At 64.7% G+C, this 17,711-nt stretch overlaps 1 protein-coding gene across 1 annotated transcript; it reads right to left on the bottom strand.

Moving 5' to 3' along the window:
* Window positions 1-977: 977 nt before the first annotated feature.
* IGFBP4 (insulin like growth factor binding protein 4) lies at window positions 978-9,677 on the bottom strand. The gene is made up of 4 exons (XM_041462908.1): window positions 9,294-9,677; window positions 3,450-3,604; window positions 3,210-3,344; window positions 978-2,922 (listed from the first exon to the last, which is right to left on the bottom strand). Exons 1-4 carry the CDS (start codon window positions 9,664-9,666, stop codon window positions 2,794-2,796), a joined length of 792 nt encoding a protein of 263 aa, XP_041318842.1. The 5' UTR covers window positions 9,667-9,677; the 3' UTR covers window positions 978-2,793.
* Between the last annotated feature and the right edge of the window lie 8,034 nt (window positions 9,678-17,711).

Consider the following 17,711-nt stretch of genomic DNA (forward strand, 5'->3'; position numbering starts at 1 on the left):
TCTTGTTGCTGGTCAGGATCAGCAGCTGGGAGTGGGGACAGGCAAAGCCTTTGGCTCCACACGGTGCTTTGGGGGGTCGTGCTGCCCCCCTGAGCCTGGCCAGCCCTGGTAGCCATCGACACAGGGCCAGGGCACAGGAGCCTGGCCGTGCTCTGGTGGCCCATCTGCCGTGCCAGCGGATTTCTGGGCTGTCTGTATTGGCTGCAGCCCCATCCTGGAGCTGTTTGCACAACGCCGGCGCCCCGGCTCCGGTAACCGGAGCATTGGGCTGGCGTCAGCCCCGGGTGGCACTGCCGGCCCCGGGAGCCACCAAACACGGACTCAGCGACCTCCTGGGCCATGACCCCGGGCAGCACTGGCTGCAGACACTGGGACAGAGCCAAGCCATGACCGGGAAGCGTGCAGCTGTTGAATTCCTGTGCCGGGGCATCTCCCGTCTGCATCCTGACACCCTCCCAAATCACCGAGCGGGGCTGGAGATGCCCGCTGCACCCTGGCACCAGCAGGCACCTGTGCCTCGGGCTGTGGCTCCTCAAGGCTGGTGGCACTGCCTGGCCACGAGCCAGTGTCCCTGGAGCAGCCGGTGCCTGTCCCCGCGTGCCCCTGAACTTTGAAGCAGGTCCAGGGTCCCCTCCCCAGGCTGGCGCCGTCTCCGGCCCCGCCGCTGCTCCTGGCGCTCCTGGGCCGACAGTGACAATCCTCCCGGTGGAGACACTGAGCCGGGAGTCATGAGGAAGCAAGAAATTATTTGTTTCCCACCCCATCCCTGCTCAGTGAAGTTCTTCCAGAGGCTGGTGGGTTCCTGGGTTTCCAGGGCTGCTGAGCCCCAAACCCAGACCAGGTCCTTGGGCAGAGGTGGTGACCAGAGGTTGTCCCCACACCAGTGGGATCCACAGCCCCCTCCTTCCTGCTCTGCCTCCCTCCCCTCCCGTAATTTAAAACCATAAAAGATAAAACACACTCGATAGAAACACAAATAACGGGAAATTAAATACAGTAATTACCTTTTTTGAGGATACAAAGGTTCAAGTGTACTGTAAAAGGTCGGTGCTACACGGGAATCTGACGGGACGGGCTTGGCCCGGGAGGGACGGACAGGGACCCCTTGGGCTGCAGGGGTCGCGCTGGGGGTGGGGGACACTGGTACATGGCGGGGTGTAAATACAGCCCTAAACTACAGGAGAGACGCTGCGAGACGCTGGAGCCCTCGGAGCGGGACACAGAGCGTGCCCTGGTGCATCGGCATTGCCAGCAGCCCCAGACCAGGAGAGGCCCTGCTGGAACCGCCCTGGTGTGCACGGGGAGTGGCCGAGGCCACCAGGCTGTCGCTGTCGCTGTCGCCTCACCGTGTCCTGCTGTGGTGCTGCCGCAGGGGACTGGCACCGGGACTGGCCCCGGGAATCCCTTCCTTGGTGGCAGGGACAGGGACCCCCCTCCCCACCGAGGGCTGTCCCGGTAAATGGACTCGGTTTGGAAGTTGTGTGTGAGCAGGGCCACGGGCAGGCAGGGGTCTGGCAGGGCACAGGGCAGGCAGGGAGCGGGAGGGCAGAGGGTGTTTCACTAAAACTGAAACGCTTCCTTCCCATCGGGGGGCCTCGGACAGGACAAATCCACATGGAAAACCAAAACATACCACTGAGGCCGTGGAGCCAGAGGGTGGGTCAGGAGGGGGCTGGGGAGGTCCCCTCTGTCTTTGGCACACTTTCCATGGCATTTTTATGTGAAAAATTTCCATCCCAGCTTGAAGAAAAACCATGTACAAAACCAGTGACAATTTCTCAGCTGAAAACATTGTTCTGGTGAAATCTGCAGATCCCATCATGGAGACATTCCAGAATCCATCCCAGTTTTGTCACATTGGCCAAGAAAAGAAGACAGGAGCCACCACTGCAGTGCCCTGGTCTCTGGGGATGGAGAATTCCAGCCTCGGGGCCACACAGTCACTCATTAGATCCCACCAACAACATTTTTTAAATACTAAAAAATTTGGGGAAGAAAGAAAAAACTCAAACCAAAAGAAGCTCTTTCCCCTGGGATGTTTCCTGGGCATCCCTCACCTTTCCATCTTCCCCTCAATGCTGCTTGCCAGGGGATCCTGACCCCCTCACCCCAGGATGGAGGAGGGGGAGAGAGGATGGATGGGAGGATCTGTCCCTGCACAGGGAGTGGGATGGGGCTGGGATGTGGGGAGGAGGTCCTGGGCTGTGGGGCTGGGGGCTGCAGCAGGGAGGGGGAAGGTCTCTTATTGCTCTGGGTGCCCACACTGCCCTTCACACACACACACTCAGGGTGGGATGCCGGAAGGGGGGTCTCTCCAGGTCCCCCAGTCCTTGCCTGGGCAGCCTCTCACCACCAGGGAGGGCAGGATGAGGCACTTCTGCTGCTGCCCATGCAGAGGTGTGGCACGGAGGGCACTGAGCTGCGAATGCCATGCTGCCACCACACCCCCCGAGCTGCCAGGTGTCCGAGGTTACCTGCGGGGCCAGGCTGCAAACCGGGGGTACCACGGGGCAGCAGCAGCAGCATCAGGGGTGCCCCCCACCCACTCCACCCTGGCAGCCCGACCCCAGGCTCCTGGGGCAGCATCACCCAAGCCGTGTCCGTGCTGGCGCACGCCGGGATCCCTGGCGGTGGCTGATAGTGGTCATGGCGGTGCCGCAGAGCGCGGCGCCATCCGAGGAGCATCCCGGGGTCCCCCGGCACTGCTCAGCAGTCACGTCCCCTCTCCTTCTCTCCTGGGCAGCCCCGGCGCGGGTCCTGGCCCTGCACGGCGCGGGGCCACCGCGGTCACGCTCACATGCTGTCCGCCAGCTGGTGACAGTCCAAGTCGCCCTTCAGCTCCAGGAAGCCCGGCAGCTTCACCCCCGTCTTGCGGTCCACGCACCAGCACTTGCCACGCTGCCCGTCCAGCGCCGGGTGACACTGTGGGGATGGCTTCAGTCAAGGACACCCAGCCTGGACCCCACGGCCGTTCCCACGGGCTGCCTGGCAGCCAGGAGCTCTCTGTGGGGCTTTATCACCCCCATCCCACCTGGGGTTTTTGTAAAGGGCCCCCAGCACCCAAAGGGTGATTCCCACCAAAGCCAGGAGCCAGGCAGGCTCTGCTGTGCCTTGTCACTGTCCCCTTTACCACGACCCCCTCCCAGTCTCGCCTTGGCTCTACAAAATGCCCCTCCCAGTCCCCCGTGATAGGTCAGAGCCCATCCTACCTGCTTGGGGTGGAAGTTGCCGTTGCGGTCGCAGTTGGGGATGGGGATGACATAGAGGTCCTCGTGCGTCCGGGTCTGCGAGGCCGCCAGCCTCTCCAGCGCCCGGTGCAGCTCGCTCTGGCACGAGCCCTGTGCCTGGGAAAAGGGAGGGCTGAGCTGGGCACATGCTCCTGGCCCTGAGCCCCAGGACCCCGGCCTTGGAGCACCCACCCTGCCCTCCCCAGCCCTCCTGGTGCTCACCATGACCCGCGTGTCCTCGCGGTGGTGAGGGCTCCCGCTGCTGCGCATCTTGTTGCCGTTGTTGACCCTCTTCGCCTGCTGCTTCTGCAGGCACTTGCGGTCGTGGATGCTGCAGGGGCTGAAGCTATTGTTGGGGTGGTCAATCTCCTCCTTCTCTGCAGAGACACAGACCAAGGGCAGTGTCACAAGGCAGCCCTGGGGGTGGCAGAGCCCCCACGGTGCCCCAGTGCCCACAGTGCCACTTGCACCCCGAGGAACACCATGCAGTGGCTTCTGGCAGGTGCCACGTCACCATCTCTGGTCCCCACAGGTGTCACTCACAGCCCTGGGTCTATCCTGCCCCTGCCACTGCACTGGGCTGAGCTCCCTGCAGCACTGGGAAAGACTCCTGGAAGTTTTTCCTACTCATTAGCCACAACTAACAACTTGTTGCCGTGTGTCTGTTATTGTAGGGTCACAAATGCCTGCTGCGAGTGCTGGGCAGCGGCTCCAGCGTGCTGGGTCTGGCTGTGCCCTTGCCAGCCACGTGTCACCAGGTGCTCACCCACAGCACTGCAGCTACAGGCCTGGAAGCTGACACACTGACGAGCTCCAGGACGCCCCCGGTGCCCCCCAAAATCTGCCTCCAGGAGCTGCAGTGGCAGTGGAGGCACCGGGGTGGAGCTGAGCCCCCGCCAGGCCCGGGGCGGCACCGGGCGCCACGGCCGGGAGTGGAGCCGTGCTCTGCTGCGGGGAACGGCCCTCGCCAAGACATGAAAGAAGAAATTCCTGGAATAAGAAAGTTAATCTCCCGCGGGGCCGATCCCAAAAGGCGGCACTTGGCATCCCCGCCTGCGCCAGGAGCACAGCCAAGCTGCCGGCCCAGATGTTGGCAGCTGGACAGAGCGTCATGAGACGAGTGCTCGGCGTGACTTTAGTTTTTTAAAAAGCTGCCGGTTCCTCTGGTTTGGGGCCCGTGAAGACTCCATGGAGGGGGGACACCCCAGGAGCCAGGGTTCCTCCAGTGCTCAGAGCTGCATCAGGCACAGCCCGGGCAGTGTTTTGCCCCCCAGCCCACCTGGGCTGTGCAGGGAAGTGGCTGAGGTTATCTTGGGGTTGGGCTTAAACAAATCAATATTGCAGCTGGCAGCAGGGAAAACCTTCCCAAACCAGGCAGGGGATGGTCACACCCAGGGGCTCACAGTGCCAGGACAGGGGCTGTTGGGTGATGGCTGGCACTGGCCCTTCCCACAGGCAGGCAGAGGGGTTAGAGCCACAGCTTCCTGCCCACCGTATCCCCACGGCATCCCGGTCCTGATCTCCCACCGGCACCTCTTGCCACAGTCCCTGCAGTGCAGGGCTCCTGGCCCAGCTCCTGGGGGCCTGGTTAAAGTCCAGAGCGAAGCCCCAATCAAAGCCCCCTCCCTCGTGGGTGTTATTTGCTTTTTGCTTAATCTGTCCATTTTTTTCCAGGAAATAGCTCATGCCCTTGAAATTTGAAACACGAGCCCAAAGCCTCCAGGACCCTGCACAGAGAGGTGCCAGCGCCAACCCCGGCAGCACCAACCATGAGGCTGTGGTGCAATGGGGACGCTGGTGGCAGAGCCCTGCCGGGGGCTCGGGGATTCTGGCAAGGATGCTCCTTCCCTGCCCTGTATCTCTGTGGGGAGACACACAGGAAGAGCTGGGCAGATTTGGCACCGGGGACCAAAGCTCCTGCACCTCCATGCGCTGCTCCCACGCCGTGGAAAGGCAGGAGCGGGAGGCACCGGCGCTGCCCCCGCAGGGGAAGCCCTCACCGATCTCCGGCACAGCCAAACCCCCCTCATCCCCCCGCCCAGCCGCCTCCAGAGCATCAAATCTCCCGGCTTAAATAAAACCAGATGCCAATAACATTTTCATAAGGTCACATGAAACGCCGGTGCCTCCGGGCAGCGAGGCGGCTCCTGACAGCGCTCGGGACCCGCGGTGCCCGGCTCTCACGGCAGCCCCAGCATCCCTCCCTGCCGCTGCCCTCGGGGTTGCTGCCCCCTGCTAACTGACACACAGCAGCTCAGGGAGCCTCTCGCCTCCCTGGAAATCCGACTGGACCAGAAAACCCAGCCTCAGCACAAAGACTTGGGAAAAGCAAGGAGCCCAACGCTGCCACGCCCCACACTGTCCTGATGCCACCCAGTCTGCCACTTATGCATGGGCACCACCACCCTGGAGGGATGGAGGGTAGGGGGGTTCCGATTTGGCCAAGGAAAGCCTCTCTGCTCACTTTGGAAAGGAAAGTGGGTGCCCAGGGGATGGGAGGGGGGGCTGACCTCGCTGGACACAAAAACCAGCCGCCTGTCCCGAGAGGAGGAGAATTCCTGCCGGCCTGTGGACAGGGCACACAAACGAGTCATTCAGCATCCCCTTCAATTAACGGGAGCTGCAAATGAGGTTGGTCACGTGCCGAATCTGTGATTCACAGCGCTGAGCCCGAGGGAGCGGTGAAGGGCTCCGGCTCCACCGCGCGGATCCCGTGGGAGCAGAGCCTGGGGCGGCCAGCAAAGCCCTGCGACCTCGTGTGTGTGTCCATGGGGACAGACAAGTGTCACTGACCCCCACAGCTCCAGCCCTGCTCCCCCTGTGCCACCCCAGCCCCAGCACCAAGGAGCTCATATGCCTCAGAGGGTGGAAGGGACATCCACGTGTGTGTGGCCAGCATGGCACAAGCCACAGTGAGCCCCAGCACTCTCCATGTCCCTGTCCAGCGCCCCCAGGGTCACCTGTGGGTGGTCCTGGCAGGACCGTGGCAGTGCTGGCTCTTGGCTTCCTGGGCTCTCCACTTGGCAGCACTGGGAGGGCTGTGCTCTTTGTGCCAAGTGCTGGCTCTGGAAGAGCGTGGAGAGCCAGGGATGGGGGTGGCAGGGGCACAGGCACCAAGCACCTACTGCCCCTTGGCCTGGGATGCCAGCTGGGAGCTTGGCCCGTCCCCATGCCGTGCTCAAACACGGCTGAGCACCTCCCACCTCAGTGCCCAATGTGGGACCGAGGGAGGGGAGGTCAGGATGCAGCAGAGGGAGTCAGGAATGCAGGTGCAGGTGATTCCCCAGAGGGACCAGAACCTTGCCAGGAGCAGCACCCAGCCTGGAGAAACCCAAGTGTTGGTGAGCCCCCATGCCAGGGGACAATGGGACATGGCTGAGCCTTGCCTGGCAGAACCCAGCCTGTACTCCCTGCCTGTGCACTGTCCAGCCACAGCTCAGCCACCACCATTCCTCCCAGTCACTGCACACAGAAAGGAAACAGGATCTGTCCCAGCTTACAGAGACCACACGGGACGAATGCAGCTCCCATGGGTCAGGTTTTCCCAGACATAATCATTTACCCAACACTAAATCACTCATCATGTGTGCTGGTGAATATGTCCTCACCTCCTCCTGGCTGCCACACACGGGCTCAGCCACCACCACCCACCGGCTGTGATGGAAAGCCAGGGCTGGGACCTTCTGGAGCCGGCCCCTGCACAGGGTTCTGGCTGAGGAGTGGATCCCAAAGCCAGCCTGGAGCTGGCAGTGCCAGGAGTGGGTGGCAGGGACAGGGTCCAGCACAAGGTGCCCAGACTGACATGGAAGACAGTCACAAATCAGGCAAGCAGCCACTGCTCCCTCACCTCCTAAGAGTCACATCCCGTGGTGCCCACAGGTCCTGGGTGAGCAGAGAGGCTTTTCCTGGCTATGGAGCCGACATGTCCGACTGCTCAGCAAGCCCAGCCCCCTGATCCCAGCCTCTTCCCTGGAATGCGGAGCCCCCCGGCCAGAGCCCCCAGACAAAATGTTTACTGTACGAGCTGCGTTAACCACTTCCCAGCCGCCGGCACCGCTCGGCCGCGGGCACAGCCGGGGGCACCTGCTCCGTACGCCCCTGCCCCTGAACAGGCACTTCATTCCCTTCTGCGGGTCCCGAGGGGACACATCAGAGGTACCACCATGCCAGGGTGCCCTCTCTGTGCCAGGCAGGGCTGTGTGGGGGCGAGGGAGCCTGCAGCCCCCAGCCCCACACTCCCACTGTCCCCGGGGTGCTGAACAGGTCAGGGACCCACGGGGGGATGGACGGCTGGGGCTGCATCCAGCAGTTTGCTGCTGGTGTCCTGTCCACATCCTGTCCAGGAAACAGGGGTTCCTACTGTCCTCTCCTCCATCCTGCTGCCTGTGATGCTGCTGGCTAGCACAGTGCCCGGCGGGCGACCCGGCTCCCATAGCCACCCACCCATCCCTGGCCAAGCCAAAACACCGCGGGAAGGAAGGGAAAAAATGCAAGTCTGTTTCCTAAAGGCTCTGGGAAAAAATGTTGCATTACGCAGGGCACGGCCAAAACCAACAGGGCTTGGCAGTGCAGCGCAGCCCCGGGCCAGGGAGCCCAGACAGCTCCTGCAGGATGTGGGATGAGGACAGACAGGCAGGACAGGGGGGCTCCGAGCACTCCCAGCCAGCTCCTGTCCCAGCAGGGGGGTGGCTAGAGGGGTCTATGCAGGCACTCATCACAGCAGGGACACCAGAGGAGCTGCCATGGATCAGACATGCAAGGAGGGAGTGGAAGTGGGATCCAACCTCACGGACGGGCAGGGACAAACATTGCTCCAGTTCCTTCTGCCCCTCAGGGGGCTCCAAGTGACCCTGCATGGGGGCCCAGGGTTAGCCAGACCAGCTTGTAGATTATTCTGGGATGATAATCCTCAGCTTCAGAGGACACAGCCTGCAGGATGGGAAAGGGGGACCACCAATGGGCCAGGTCCCCACACTCATTCCCTGGGAGCAGCTTCATTGCCATGGTGTGACCTGCACAGCTCTCCCACTGCTGGCTCCACTCTCAGACCCCAGATCCTGCCCGAGCACCAGGGGTGTGGCAGAGGGCCACCATCACCACCTGCAAGGCAGACAGAGCACCCTGGCAGCAGCTCCTCCAGCCTGCACCCTGCTGCCCTGCCTGGCAGGGCACACACAGCTCCCACACAGCTCCCAGCTGGACCTGCCTGCAGGGAAGCAGGTGCCCCGTGGCCTCTTTCCTGTTTCCCCTCGGCAGCATCCTAGGGGTCACTGTGCAACAGGAGCTTCCCTGGCAGCTGGGATGTGTCCCCAAGGGCTGCAGGTGCTCCCAGGACACTGTCCCACTGTCCAGGGCCACGTTGCAGCCAGGGCACAGCAGGTGAAGGTTCACCTCTCCAGCACATGTGGTGCCAGTGGCTGTGACACTGCCGTGCCGTGCCCACGGGGGGTAAGGACCACACAAATGTGAGCCACTTGTGCCAGGTCTCCTGCAGCCTATGTCTGCTGCCTCCCTGGAACATGATCCCTGCATTCCCATCCTGTGCTGTCCCATCCCATCCTGCTTCTTAGAGTCATGGAACTGTTTGGGCTGGAAGGGACCTTAAAGACCACCCAGTTCTGCCCTCCTGCTGTGGGCAGGAACACCTTCCACTAAACGAGGTTGCTCCAAAGCTCATCCCACCTGGCCTTGAACACTTCCAGGCACAGGGCATCCAGAAGTATTCTGGGCAACCTGTGCCAGAGCTTCACCGCCCTCACAGGGAGGAATCTCCTCCTAAACATCTAATCTAAATCTTTGCTTTTTAGTGTAAAATCATTTCCCTTGCCCTGTCACAATCTATCCGTATAAAAGTCACTCCTCATCATTTTTATCAGCTCCCTCTAAGTATGGGAAGGTCCCTGATGAGTCCAACCCTGTGGCCACAGCTCTTGCCGAGTGAGCAGGGAGTGGGTTGGTGCCAACAAGGGTTATGCCACTGCCCCTGTGAGGGACAAGGACCCCCAGGCACCCACCCAGGGTACCCACCCTGGGCACCCACCCTCTGCCGCCCCTCCGCCGCCTCACCTGGGGGCTGGAGGCTCTCCTGGATGGCCTCGACGTCGGCCAGGTCTGTGCAGATGCCCTGGCCGTGCATGAGGGTGCGGAGGGGCCGGGGCTCGCCGCGGGGCGGGTAGCAGCGCAGCCCCGCACCGCAGCGCGCGGTGTAGACGCCGCAGGCGGTGCCGCGGGGCAGCGCGCAGGTCGCGCAGCACCCGCAGCCCGGCTCCCGCACCAGCTCCGCGCAGCCCTGCGGAGCCTTGCACCGCGCCAGCCGCTCCTCCGAGCACGGCGGGCACTGGATCGCCTCCTCGCCGCTGCCCGGCCGCGCCGCCGCCGCCAGCAGCGCCAGCACCACCGGCAGCACCGGCAGCCCCGGCAGCCGCGGCCCCGGGCGCATGGCGGCCCGGCGGCGGCGGCGGCTTTATGCGGCTTTATGCGGCCCCTGGCCACACCTCCCGCCGCCGCCACCGGGGCCACCGGCGGGGCCGCCCCCGTCGCCACCGGGAACCCACCGGGCAGCGACGCTCCCCCCGGCGGCGGCCACACCGGCACCGGCACCGCCGGTGGCTTCAGCAGCCAGGCCACCGGCGGGGTAGCCCCGGCGCCGGGCAGCGCGGAGAGCCGGCCCGGAGCCCCCGGCCCCGCGGCACCCACCCGAATCCCCTGGCTCCTCCACCCCTGCTCAGTCCCGAGAGCAACCGGGATGAACGGGGGTCACACCGTGCGGGGCTGCAGCGCGGGGAACGCGGCCGAGACCCTTGGGGTGGGCTCCGGGCTCGGCGTGTGGGGGACCCCGGCGGGCGGAAAAGTACTGCTGACAACGGAGCATCCCGCACGGCTCGGCCCCGGTGTGTCCGGGACGGCCCAGGGCAGCCCCGCCGGCTCCCCGAGCCCACCTGCCCCCGGTTCCGCAGCCGAGGCCCCCCGCGCCCCCCGCCCTGCACAGCCCGGGATAGGTTGAAAGCTGCCGGCACCTAGTGGCTGCTCGGGAAAAGCGGGAGCGGGCGGAAGCCCCGGCTGCCTCCTGGGACCCCGGCCCCGTCAGTCCCCGCAGCACCGGGCGAGGGTGGGAGCCCGGAGACGGCGGGGAGCAGCCCCGTCCCCGAGCATCACCCGGGGCTGGTGACCCCCGAGCTGCGCCCTGGGGCATCGCAGTCAGCATCGGGTTTGGGAGAGCTGGAGGGACCTGTCTGGATGTGGGGAGGGGGGCATGGGCACTGCAGGGGTGTCTTGGATATGGCAGGGGGGTCCTGGTGTGGGGGTCAGTGCAGTGGGTGGGACAAGAGGAGCAGAGCTGCCTGTCATGCAGGGCCCGGGCTGAGAACCCCAAACTCATCTCATGGGTGTGTACATCTAGTGCTCAGACTGGCATTTTGAGGCTTGAGTGACAGCACTGGTGGCACTGCCACCACGGCTCTCAAGACCATCTTCTCTCCCCTGTGCAGGTGAGTTGGGCACTAACAAGTGCAGACAAGACAGGGGTAAACAGGGGTCTATGTCCCCCACACCCCCCAGCCCCAGGCCCCACAAGGTATCCTCTCACAGCACCGCTCTGAGCCCCTGCCCTGCCTGGCACTGCTGCACCGTGGCCGTGACTCGGGGCAGAGGCGCCAGCCTTGACTCAGTGTCCCAGCAGAGACCAAACCCAAACAGGTGCCCAGTCCTGCTCAGGCTGTGGCACCTTATCAGGCCCTGGCAGCACTGAGTGCCCGCCAGGGAGACTGTTGTGTCTGCGGGCAGAGGCAGAGCCAGCAGCCCTTGGGGCATGCAGGGGAGGACAGTGTTCCCTCACCTCTGCCCAGTCGCTGCTCCTCCAGGTCCCTGTCCCAGCACCATCCTGTAAAACAGAGGGGGGCTGGCCTGGTGCCCCCCACAGTTGTGCTGCCCCCATCCCAAGCACAGCTCTGAGGCCAGGCAGGGGCTCAGTGCTGGTGTTTGGTGCTCAGGTCCTTGCCTGGGACAGCCTCATGCCCCCAGTCCTTGATGGGGGGCTCTTTGGGGCTGTGGGGGCCCAAACTGCCTGCTGCTCCTCAGCCACACACCCAGCAGGGTCTGGAGCTGCCACAGCCCTGGGGAGAGGTTGCAGGCCAGCAGGAGACAGGAGCAGGATGGGTCTGGGGGGTCAGAAAGGGCTGTAGCCCCCCACTGAGAAACCAGTGAGACCCTTTGGATGTACTTTGGGATGGTGCCTGCACAGCTCCTGCAGGACTCCAACACCTCCTGCCTCCAGAGACCAGCAGCAGGACAGACCTCAGGCAGGACCTGCAGCCAATGCCCTCTGTCCTCAGCCAGCCCCCTCCTCCGCTGCATTTACTCCCCATTTCCAGGCAGCTTCTCCTCCCCAGCCCTCCCTCGCATCTGACATCTCCTCCTTGCCCTGGCTCCTTTCCTGCGGCTCCCACTGCCCCCTCTCCCTGGGCTGGCAGGACAGACGGTGTCCTGGCTGCGTGGGGGCTCAGCACCCGCCGGATGCGGTCCGTGGGTGCGGGTGCGGGTGCGGGGCGGGCCGGGGGCGTGTCGGGGGCCGCCGATAACAGCGGGCGCCGTGCTGGGGCGGCGGGACCAGACCGCGCAGGGAGTGGGACGAGCCGAGGACCCCCATCCTGGGCAGCCGGGCCCCGGGGCAGCGGAATGGGGTCCAGCAGCCTCCTGCGACTCCTCTGCATCGTCTCGGTGCTGGCCAGGTGCCTGCACCCTGCCACGGCCCAGTGGTTTTCCCTGGGCTCAGAGGACACCACCCCGGATCCAGGCACCAGCCCCGTGCCCCCCGGCCTGGATGGGGAGGAAGGTAGGCATGGCGGGATGGGGACATGGCTTTCTCAGCACCCCAAATTCCTTCACCTCAGCATGGAGGGGGCATGTGAAGGGTGGTGTGTGGGGTGCCAGAGTCTAGGGCTGCTGGTGGCACTGCTGTGGCCATGGCAGGTGCTGGGAGCTGGGAGTGCTGTGCCACCCCTCCAGCCCTGCCACCTCCCATCCCAGTGCTCCTTTGCTCCTGCAGACACAGACGCCAGCGTGGAGCCCGTGGGGAAGGTGCTGCTGAGCAAACCTCCTCTGGCAACAGCCCCTAAACGCCGGGACCAAGTCTCCAGGGGGGCAGCGAAGGGGTCAGGCCGTGCCCCGCCACGCACACGAGGCCAGGTGCTTTTTCCCTGGGCAGCAACCTCCCTCTGGCTCCTCCAGCCTTTCCGAAAGTCCACAGCTGCTGCCTGGCTCCTTGCTATGTCCTTCCCCTTATCCTGTGTTATTCCGTGTGTGCCCTGCTTGCACACAGCAGCCAGGGCACCACGCCCTGCTCCAACCCCCAACTCAGCTCCCTCTGCCCCTCAGAAAGAAGTCACAGCAGCTCCCAGTGTCCCCTCCCATGGGCCAGACCCACAGCTGCGCTGGGACTGGGCCCCCACGCCGAGCTGAGGGCAGCCCCCACTGGGGGAGGGTCCCACCTACACCCCAGGATCCCCCCGAGCCCTGCACTGAGTAGTCCCTGTCTGTCTGTCCCAAGCAGCACCGACCCACGGTCGCCCCGGAGATCTTGGAGGGGAGCGCAGTGGAGGAGGAGTTCCTGCAGATCCAGGTGGTGGAGGGGTCCTGGTCCCCGAGGAGGTGTCAGGGACAGCCTGGCATGGACACCGGGACAAGGGGCTCTGGAAGGGCGGGATGGAAGGGTGGGGAAGCCCCCACGGGCTGGCAGGGCGGGACGGGATGGGCACGGTGGCAGTGGGGAATGGGGATGGTGCTCAGGGATCTCTCAGCCCCTCCTCTCCTCCGCACAGACCACGGCCAAGGGGCTGCCCCGGCGGGTCCCGTCGGCCCCGGAGACGGACCCTGCCCTCCAGGTGAGTGAAGTGGGCACGGGGCACCTGTGTCGGACCCCTCGGTCGGGGCTCCGGCCCCGCGGCTCACGGCTGCTCTCTCCCTGCCCAGGTGCGCAACATCTCCGGCTGTGTCTGCCCCGTGCGCCCCGGCCCTCCCGGCCCTCCCGGCCCAAAGGTGCGCTGGTCCTCCCGCAGGCACCCGGAGGGACACACCGTGCGAAATCCTGATGGGCTTTTGTCTGTGCAAAAACTCTTTTTGCTCAGGATTTGCACTCTTAACTTTGGGGTTTGGGTTGAGAAGTGATTCAGGTGGCCCCAGGGAAGGAGTCAGCAGGTGCCCGTGGTGGGCTCCAGTGGAGAAAAGTGCCAGAAGGTGGAGCCAGGCTCTGAATTTCCCCGACAGGGAGAGAAAGGTGACCGAGGGTTCCCTGGAGAGAGAGGCCAGCCCGGATTCTTAGGGGAGAGAGGGAAGTCCGGCAGCCCAGGACAGCCAGGTCACCAGGGTCCCCGGGGCCCTCCGGGTCCTCCGGGACCACCGGGGCCCCCGGGACCCCCGGGTGCCTGGGGAGCCCGGGGCTCACCCGCGCCTGCTGCACTCCCTGAGAGATCAGAGAACGAGGTGAGCACCGGAGCAGGAACAAGGGCAGGTGATGCCGGTGCTGGCCGCAGGGTCTGTCCCCGGCGGGACTGGCGGGGATGGGGAGGACCGGGACATGTGGCTGCGCGGGTGGGCAGGGGGACCGGGGGACGCGACACGGCAGCTCATTGACTCTGCTCCCTCTCCTCTCTCCCTCCAACCTGACAAGAAGCTGCTGGGAGTCTCCAGCCCTGCGGGAAACCCAGGACCCCCAGGTCCCCCCGGGCTGCCCGGCATGCCCGGACCCCCCGGCTACCCAGGCCATGATGGCCCCCAGGGACCCCCTGGGCGGGAGGGAAAGCCAGGACCCCCAGGCCCTCCAGGAGCCGTGGGGCCACCTGGTTTCCCTGGGGCTGAAGGACTTCCAGGGTCTCCAGGGTCAGCTGGGCCAGATGGACCCCCAGGGGCACCCGGACTCCCAGGGCCTCAGGGTCCCCCGGGGGTGCCTGGGCATGAAGGACCCCCTGGTCCCCCAGGATCTGCATCACACCCTGGCAAACCAGGGCTCCGAGGGGAGCCAGGATTCCCAGGACCAAAGGTAAGGGGGTCCTAGCCCAGCCTGTCCATGGCCCTGGGGTGGGATAGGGTACCTGGGCTCACCAGCCCCTCGCCCTGCCTGGGGTAGCAGCCCCATTACCAAACCCTCAGAGCGCTCCAGGGCTGCCCCAATCCTGCCCCAGTGGGGCATGGGGGAGCCCAGGGGCTCAACTGCACACTCACCACCCTGTGCCATCTGCCCTCAGGGTGACAAGGGCGAGTATGGGCTGCCAGGCATGCCAGGGAGCCCTGGCCGGACCGGAGAGCCGGGGTCCCCGGGCATGCCTGGTCCCATGGGGCCACCAGGACCACCAGGGGACTACAGGGTGAGTAGGGGGTCCCGGGCTGTGGGTCCTGGGTGGGGGGAACCCCAGTGTCACTCCACACATCCTCTCTTTGCAGTGTGACTCACGCCACGCTGGACACCATGGGTTGGCTGGGCTGGCGGGCCCCAAGGTGAGCTGGGCACCACGGGCAGGGGTCCTGGCACTGTGACCAAGCAGCTCCACGGTGGTGGTACCCTGCTTGTGAGGCACAGCACTGCCTGGGGGGGTTGGGAGGCCTGGGGACCCCCAGAGCTGGGCACTGACAGGATCTCTCACTTCCCTTCCAGGGAGAAAAGGGCGACCCTGGAGAGCCGGTTTGTAGTGACCAGCAGCAGTGTGGGGGGAGAGCAGCAGGCTGGGGGGTCCCATCCCTACACCTGAGTGTGCACCCCTGAGCCCTGCCTTTGCTCCCCCAACACCCTTCACCTACCCCTGGGGCACAGGGTGGGGGAGGAGGGACACCATGGCACACGCAGGGGCACACATGTGCACACCTGTGCCACCCAGAAACATCCCCAGCACACCCCAGAGCCACCCCCCAGGCTCAGCACAGGCTCTAATCCTGCCTCTCTCTGTGGCTCACCCAGGGGTGCTGCTATGGGCAGCACGGGTGCAAACCAGGGCACCTCCCCTTCCCCAGCACTGGCAGCCAGCCCGGCTCCTGGGGGTCCATCAACAGGTACCAGACGGTGAGTGGCCAGGGGAAGGGGTGCCTGGGAACCCCAGCCCAGCTTTGGGGACATGGTTCACCCCACCGGCAACCCCACAGGACCCAAATCCCAGATGGGGTGGAGGAAGGAGAAGGGGAGAAGGGTAAATGGAGAGAGGGAGGAGAGAGATCAGTCTCAGTCTTCTCCCTCTTCCTTTGCAGGATGGCAAAGAGGAACCAGAGATTTATGGAGCCATCATCCCCCATGTGAGAGCCCTGCCTGGCCCGTGCTGCCCCAGGGACATTCAGCCCTGGGAGGGGACGGGAGTGGGAACATGGGGGACATAACTGGGTGTCAGAGCTGCCCCCCTAAAAGGCAGCACCGAAACAGCCCAGTCCAATCTCCACATTGCTCCACTGCAGGGTCTTCGAGGTCCCCCCGGGAACCCCGGCCCCCCTGGGCCCCCTGGCCCCCCTGGCCCACCAGGTCTCCTCTACCTCAATGTAAGGCCCAGCACTGGTGTGCACACACCTGTGTCAGAGCACACACACGTGTGAGCATGCACAGCAGCAGTGTCCCCCCAAACCTGCCTGTCTTTGCTTGCAGAGGGTGCACCCCGTGCATGCCCAGCCACCCTGCAAGCAGCAGGTAAGCCACAGCCTCTCTGTCCCAAAAAGTGTCCCCGTCCCCTCCCTGTGCCCAGCAGCAGACACAGGCTCTGTTTGCCCTCACAGGCATCCACAGACCGCAGCTGGCCATCAGGTGAGGGCGTTTCCCAGGTGTTTTGGGGGCTCCAGCCTCCTTGGAGACACCTTTCCTGAAGTCTTCCTCCCTTCCTCGGGCGCTGGGACTGTGCCAGCACGGGTCCCTGGCACCACTGCCAGCTCTCTCCCACTCACTCCCACCACATCCCTGTGGGGCCAGCTCCCATGGGAGCACCCAGGCCCTGTTCTGGGATATTTTGTGACCCCCCCACCATCTCTGGGCTCTCCAGATGCTGGTGTCCCTCAGGCAGAGCCATCGGACTCCCGCGCTGATCTCCGGGTGCGTCCAGGCTGCACCCCCAGTCAAACCCCCCGCAGCTGCCCCGTACCCCACAGCAGCACCCTCACCCTCTGCCTCCCCCCAGCGCCAGACGTGGGTTTTCAAGTCCAAGGAGCTGATGGTGAAGGCGAGCAGTGCTGTGCCCGAGGGGAGCCTGGTCTATGTGAGGGAAGGGAGCAACGCCTTCCTCCGGACCCCCGCTGGCTGGAGCCGCCTCCTGGTACCGTGTGGGGTCCCTGGCAGGGCTGGGGGGGGCAGGATCCAGTGCTGGATTTGGCACTAGGGCAGCAGATCTCCAGGAAGGAGAGGATTCTCCCTAACCTGTCCCTCTGTTTGTGTCCTTGAGCAGCTGGAGGATCCCAAGTCGCTCTTGGCTGGTGATGACCCCTCTGCCTCCACCCCACAGTACCAGGTGAGGGGTGCAGGAGCTGCTGGGTCCACTTATGTCCCTGTATGGGGACAGAGCCCTCCTCTGCATGATGGAGTGGACAGACCTCACATGACTGTTCTCTCCTTCTTCTTCCACCTCTCCATCCAGGAGGTGAAGAGGGTGCAGCCAAGAGGTCCCAACATGCTGTCACCCCTGCAGTCTCCAACAGACCCACTGGTGAGCCCTGCTGAGGGTCTGGCCATGCTGGGAGGGATGTGCCCTTGCAATGGGCTGGATGTCAGCAGGGCAGTGCCAGCTCAGCTTGAGCAGAGCCTGGGGTCGTGTTGGTCTGGGGAGGGTGCCCCCCACTCATGGCACACAGATGGGTGTCCCCAGACTGACCTGAGCTGTGTTTTTGCAGATCCAGGAGGAGGAACAACAGCTGCCCCAGAGTTTGCCAACCACCACGGCCCCACGGATCCCATCTGTAAGGAATGCCTGGCCCAGGGTGGGGATGAGCAGCCAGACACGGGACAGGGGGGAGAGGTGCCCGGGGGACCCCCAGTTCTGGCCAGCACTGCCAGGGGCTCACACCATCTGGGAAGAGGGGAGCAGAGACCTCAATTCCTCCCTGCCACCCCCAGCTCCGCCTGGCTGCCCTCAACGTGCCGCTGTGGGGTGACATGAGCGGGATCCGGGGCGCCGACCTGCAGTGCTACCGGCAGTCACAGGAGGCCGGGCTCTACGGAACCTTCCGGGCCTTCCTGTCAGCCCCCAGCCAGCAGCTGGTGTCCATCGTCAAGAGGACAGACAGGACCCTCCCCATCGTCAACCTGAAGGCAGGTACCCCGTCCCCAGGGGGCTGGGGGTGGCAAAGCCTCACGGCCCCCATGAGCTGCAGTGGGTGGGGGACCCTCACCCACCCTTGGGGCTGGGGCTCAGGGATTTGGGGAGAACCCAGAGGATGTTATTGCCCCCACGTGCTGGGCACAAGGGCATTCCCCTGGCTCAGCAGAGTGGCTCGTGCCCACAGGGGCAGCTGCTGGCCAAGTCCTGGAGCTCC

This window comes from Pyrgilauda ruficollis, unplaced genomic scaffold, assembly GCF_017590135.1.
Source record: "Pyrgilauda ruficollis isolate IOZ18807 unplaced genomic scaffold, ASM1759013v1 scaffold161, whole genome shotgun sequence".
NCBI classification, from domain to species: Eukaryota; Metazoa; Chordata; class Aves; order Passeriformes; family Passeridae; genus Pyrgilauda; species Pyrgilauda ruficollis.

Excerpts from the sequence above, each read along its gene's own strand:
- IGFBP4 (XM_041462908.1), bottom strand. The coding sequence starts at position 9,666 with ATGCGCCCGGGGCCGCGGCTGCCGGGGCTGCCGGTGCTGCCGGTGGTG. Across the intron at positions 3,605-9,293 it reads GGAGAGCCTCCAGCCCCCAG|AGAAGGAGGAGATTGACCAC; the intron begins GTGAGGCGGCGG and ends GTGTCTCTGCAG. Across the intron at positions 2,923-3,209 it reads GCAACTTCCACCCCAAGCAG|TGTCACCCGGCGCTGGACGG; the intron begins GTAGGATGGGCT and ends CCATCCCCACAG.